General features: G+C 46.9%; 1 protein-coding gene across 1 annotated transcript; it reads left to right on the forward strand.

Annotated features, from left to right (window-relative positions):
• The first annotated feature begins 3,029 nt into the window (after positions 1–3,029).
• LOC142566741 (uncharacterized) lies at positions 3,030–4,819 on the forward strand. The gene is made up of 2 exons (XM_075677611.1): positions 3,030–3,169; positions 4,165–4,819. The coding sequence occupies exon 2, from the start codon at positions 4,197–4,199 to the stop codon at positions 4,680–4,682; it is 486 nt and encodes a 161-aa protein (XP_075533726.1). The 5' UTR covers positions 3,030–3,169; positions 4,165–4,196; the 3' UTR covers positions 4,683–4,819.
• The last annotated feature ends 858 nt before the right edge of the window (positions 4,820–5,677 follow it).

A 5,677-nucleotide genomic window follows, 5' to 3' on the forward strand; every position in this document is an offset into this window, starting at 1 on the left:
AAGCGATTAAAAGTTACCCTCCTCCCCAGCCACGCTTTTCCTCCTCAACTCGTTCACCGAGCGAGGGGGGCTAAGCTCCGCCTTCACTGGTCCTGCGTCACGATGGACGTCACATCGTCCACTTCCGGTTGTTTTGGAGCCCGCCCCCGCCCGCGCGAAACCTCTCCGCTAGCCGCTTGGCTGTCGACTCCAAGTGAGAGCTATCGAAGCAGTGTGCGTTGCGAGCATTCTGTCGTAGCGCCGAACGTGTCTGGTATTTCGTTAACCACAGGCAAGCTGGTCATTTCGGCAAATGACTGGAGGCATAAACTCAAGCTGTTGAAGGAACTTTGGCGTAGACGTACGTGAGCGGCCTGATCGGTCTGCATGGTCCAGACACTTGTTGGCGCAGCGCTTAACCAGCCAAACAAACTGCTAATATTGTTCCAACCAAGTGTAAAACATTTTAAACATTTATAAAAACAACGTGTTGATGATTACACTCCTGCGAAAAATACGCACCAGCAGCAAAGAAGAATACGCTTCGTTGCTGCTACTGTGTATGGTTGAGCTCTATGCCACCAGGTGGCTGCACCGTGCAGACCATTCACATTTGCCCTTCTGCTCATCTCGGCTCATCCCGTTACGGCACAGTCAAGCGGCCAGACCCTGTCCCCTTGCGCTTATATTTGCCCTAATACGGGACTCGCGAAACGCTATTGCGTTAGTAATCTTCCGGTGTAAAGTGACGGCCAGAAACGCGCAAATCCTGGTGCCGATCGTATAGCTGCAGTCCGATGCGCAGCAGCCAGTGCGCTCGTACGCTGCCTTGCAGAGGAACACGATGTCGCAGCTTGACATATTGCCAGTCGCTACGTTTGCAGTCCACAAGGCAACAAAGTCGAATCATAGTGCTCGCGAAAAGACTGAGACCAACTCTAAACGCGGAGCTCTCGTCGTTGTACGTTGTAACACAAGCAGACGACACTTGCTGTGTGCCGGAAGTGCTTAAGTGTACTGAAAAATTGTTCTTGTGCATTCTCTTTATGCTTCTTTCTTTCTATAAAAACAAATTAACATTCCAACTATTACGAAGATCATTTGTTCACCATAAAGTTGGAAAAATTATCGATCACGTGCCCTGGTCAGCCAATCGGATAGCTCGCCCCACTGACGTCATATGGGTGATTTCGGTCATATGGGTAGGGGCGGCTTAAAATTCCGCCGAGCAGTGCGCTACGATCGGCAGCGATGTGCATTTTTAAAACCTTATAATAAATTACACGCTTTACGCAGAGCACTTAGATGTGTCAATTAATGATCAGAAGGACCTACTCTAACGACTCAGTACGTTTGTATAAAATCGTCAAAAGCGTTTCAGGGGCCGTATTCTGTAGCGGTTCCTTTGGGAACCGGTTCCTTTTGGCTGTTGCCATTGGTCGGCGCTTCGATGTCGTCATCCCTGGTGGGCGGGACGACAAATTTTGACGACGTCACACAGGTTGCTAATCATCTGGAAAGGAACCGGTTCCTTGCTAGGAGTGGAACCGCGGAGAAGTGGTTCGTTTGAGAGTCGCGCGCGGGGGCGAGCATGATGTCGAGGGTTGCTAGGGCAACCGTGGCTGCCGGCTAATCTCGCGCCAGCTGACGAGCCGGCACCTAGACGAGACGAGACAAAGACGGCAATGGCGGCTCCTTTGGTTGTGCTGCTGGCGAGTGCCGAAAGACAACGACGCGACGAGAGGCAACGACGCGACGCGTTCGGCATGGCCGAAGAAGAGTTTCGAAGGCATTTTAGGCTCTCCAAAAACACAGTGCGACGTCTCTGCGATGAGCTGGAAGGACATCTAGGACCTCAAAGATTGCGTGGTGTCGACACTACGATGAAAGTGTTGTGCGCGCTGCGGTTTTTTGCCACCGGGAGCTTTCAACAGTGCGTCGGGAATGAAGAAGCGATTGCACTGTCGTAGCCTTCAGTCAGCCGGATCATTACAGCCGTCGCCAAGGCCATTACGGTTGTGGGCAAGGAAAAAGGATGGGTTAGATTCCCATCCACGGCGCAACAGAAAGCCGCCGTCAACAGGAGTTCTAGGATGTGTGGACGGGAGTCTGATAGCCATCTTTCGCCCTAAGAAGCTCGGCCCCGGCGAAACGGAATCGTACTGGAGCCGTAAAGGGTATTACGCCCTCAACTGCATGGTCGTGAGTATTGTTCATTCACAAATATTTTCGATATGTGTTTGCGCGAGTGCACGTTGTAAAAAACTTCGTTTCGTTATTTTTCATCAATTGCCGGTAATACTTGCGTTCCTATTAGAGAAAGTAGCGTTTGTGTTGTATGTGTAATGACGACTTTGATCTTTGCATAGAACACGGCCGCACTTTTTCAGTGCTCTCCAATCACAGTTGAATAGCCTTTTCGATGCTAGAATGTAAACACATTACGCGCGACTTAAACCGGAATAGACGCCGTAGCAGTGAAGGGAGTCTTCGTCTGCGAGCGATCCTAACAGAAGACGAGCCCTTGTGATTCTTATTCGACGTAAAACTAAAGCATTGTGGCCAACAGACTGTAAACGTGAAAAGGAGCATCCCATCAATGAAAATGGTGTGAGGGAGAATGAGAATGTGTGGACACCCATTTGCTCTAGCTGTTAATACAGCACATGCTGTTTCCGCGTTCTTTCGCTTGTAATAGGCACTTTGTCTGAAAAAAAAAACAAAAAAAAAACACAGGTGGCACTCTTTAGCAGAATCTTATACAATATGGACGGAAGACACCAAAGGAATTCTTTTGTACATTGTATTGTTACCGCACGCCTTACATGAGCATGTGAACACATGCCAACATTGCATTTGTAGGTTAAGATGACATTGTTATCATGCTGATCATTAGTTCAACTGCCTACTGCGTATGTTGATATCTCCTTTTCTGTAATTGTGTTCACTGACTGAACAGTAACTGATTGGCAAGTAGTGTTGTAAGCAAAAGGTTGTGCCAGATATTTGTTGCAGTGGCACTGACACCTTCTCTTTGCTTTCCCTTATGAGGTGTGCCACGCGAAGCTGAATATCCTGGACATTGACCCACGGTTTCCGGGATCGTGCCACGATTCTTTCGTCTGGAGGCATTCTGCATTTCGCTGCCGCCTCACTCGTGGCCTGTTACTTCATGGAGAAGTCTTGCTTGGTAAGTGCACCTAAAGTAGCAGTGCTTCTTCCACATGTAAAACATACACAGTCAAATAGTTTTGCCTCCTAGCAAGCTTTAAGAAAGCGTGATTTGCTAGAAATGTGTTGTGAATGCAGCAGTACCTAATGAACCTGCAGCGACTATCGAGAGAAACAAGTCTCTCTTAAAAGGCAGATATTTGTACCAGCATGTATACAACAGCTGACTTGTTATGCTGTTTATTTATTAATTTCAATACACTGAATGCCACGTGGAGGGCTACAGGCAGGGGTGGAATTCTACTGAACACGTCGAAATGGCAGTTTTCAAGTATGGTGGAAAATGGTTGGTGACAATGGACTCGGGGACCTGGTCCCTGGTCCCTGTCCTTGGAACAAAGGAATAAGCGTGTGCGTGAAACTTTCGGCATCGACGTTAGTGATCGGTGTCGTATATATTGTAGAATGGTGCAAGTTGCGCTATTTTGCTTTGTGTCACAATGTGTGTGATTTTTTTTTTGTTGCAGCGACATGTGGTGCTGGAGTGAAAGGATCAAACGGGTAGCTCGATTTTGGGTACCTTCATGAGAAGAGGTACGAAAGGTAGAGCAAGGATCCCAGATACTGGCAGCATATTCGATAGTAGACCTTAGAAGTGTTTTATAAAATAACACTCCTGAAGAGAGAAGAGCTAATAAGTTTTAGTGGAAGATTTACATTTAGGGAGGGGCAAATGGGATGAACGGAGCAGAAAACCACGAGTATGAAATAAATATTACATGTTCAACTTAACGTGAGAATGAGATTTGCAGCCAAGACAACAGGTGAAATTGGGCTTTTCTTTAAAATGAGTTGAACTTTCTTTACAACTTTCCGGGAAGGTCAATGTTTGATAGATATTGCAACAATAGATCCAAGACCCGCTCCTGTTGTAAAAGGGCCCTGGCGTAGACTGTGTTCTTGCATTGTTCCTTAATGTATCCATTTCGTTCACTGACATGCAACACTTTACAGGGGACTCTGGGTACCCGCTAGAGCCATGGATCATGACTCCTGTGCCTGGTCACCCAAATCGCCTCACGGCAGAGGGGCGCTATAATGAGGCACACGCATCAATGCGAAATGCCGTTGAGCGGTGCATAGGAGTCGTCAAGAGCCGCTTCCGATGCCTGCAGAGGTATCGGGTGCTCCACTACTCGCCTCAGAAAGCAGCCACTATTGTTGCAGCTTGTGCAGCGCTGCATAACCTCTGCCTTGCAGCACGCGTGCCTCTGCCAGACGACCCAGATGACGACGGTGCACATGAAGACAGCGCACAGGGGCCAGCCCAGGCACAAGTGCCGCTTCAAGTACAGGTGCCACCGCAGGCGCACCCTGTACAGCCTTCTCGAGCTTTGTTTCAAAGAGGCCGTGCGGTGCGCGAATCCATAGTTGGTGTGTTTCGGCTGCCCAGAAATTTGCGCATTGCCTGCCTGCAAAGTGTGCGCCGGCGCATTCGCTGGCAAATGAGGCGGAGACATGTGGTGGTGTAACATGTTTTATTTTTCTTTTCATGAAGTAAATAGGCCGTGCACTTCAACATAACACATTGCGTGTGCTCACATGTGGCTAATCGTAGTATGCTGCATACTGCGGTAGTGAAAAGCACATGATTTGTCTATGTTGAGCATGACAGCTACATATGCAGTGACAAATAACCATGTGCCATTATGTTACCCCTTTGCTTTGTTCACTGTGCTTTTGAATATTGTCTTGCCAGGGAAATTTCTTTAAATAAAGGTTATTTCCAAGGTGAATGGCAACCAATCTTGCATTGTTGAATATTGCTTTGCGATGCCTATTTTACTGTGCAGTATGCATTGTTCCAAAGCTGAAGGTGTCTGTTCATGTGTGACACACAAGCACAGCACAAGTTACACAGCAACTGAAATATTGTTCAGAGCAATCTGTATAGCACATATTGAAACGTATAGCAACAAACGAGACATGCCAAGCACTTTTTGGAGCAGGATTTCTTTAAATAGCACACTCATGCTTACTACTGCTTTGTTTGAACTCAAGAGTTGCTTCAACATTGCATTTCTTGCACGCATGATTTCACATAATGCTCGTAATTGCTGCTTAACAAGGTGCAACTACGCTGTAACACAATATAAACAAAATCATGACAATGAAACGTTTCTTTATTTTATTCATTGGGTACCTGCTTCGCCATTCAGGCATTACAGCAGGGAGGGTACAACTCATATAGATGAACACTCAAAATTACATTAATAAAGCATGTAAGAAATCATCATTTGAACAAATACAGACAGTGTCAGGTGGTAGAGTATTTCAATCCCTTATAGTACGAACATAGAAAGAGTAGCGGAAAGCGTCGCTTTTAACCCTCTATTGCATGGCGTCCCATATTTGGCACATACCAGTTACCATTCTTTTTCGCGTATGTGAGATTCCCAGTTGAGAATGTGATACCATCAGAGTAAATCTCATAGTTATGTGCACTTATTACGGGCAAGTGCTGCCA

The sequence above is a fragment of the Dermacentor variabilis genome, unplaced genomic scaffold, assembly GCF_050947875.1.
Source record: "Dermacentor variabilis isolate Ectoservices unplaced genomic scaffold, ASM5094787v1 scaffold_13, whole genome shotgun sequence".
In the NCBI taxonomy this organism is placed as follows: Eukaryota; Metazoa; Arthropoda; class Arachnida; order Ixodida; family Ixodidae; genus Dermacentor; species Dermacentor variabilis.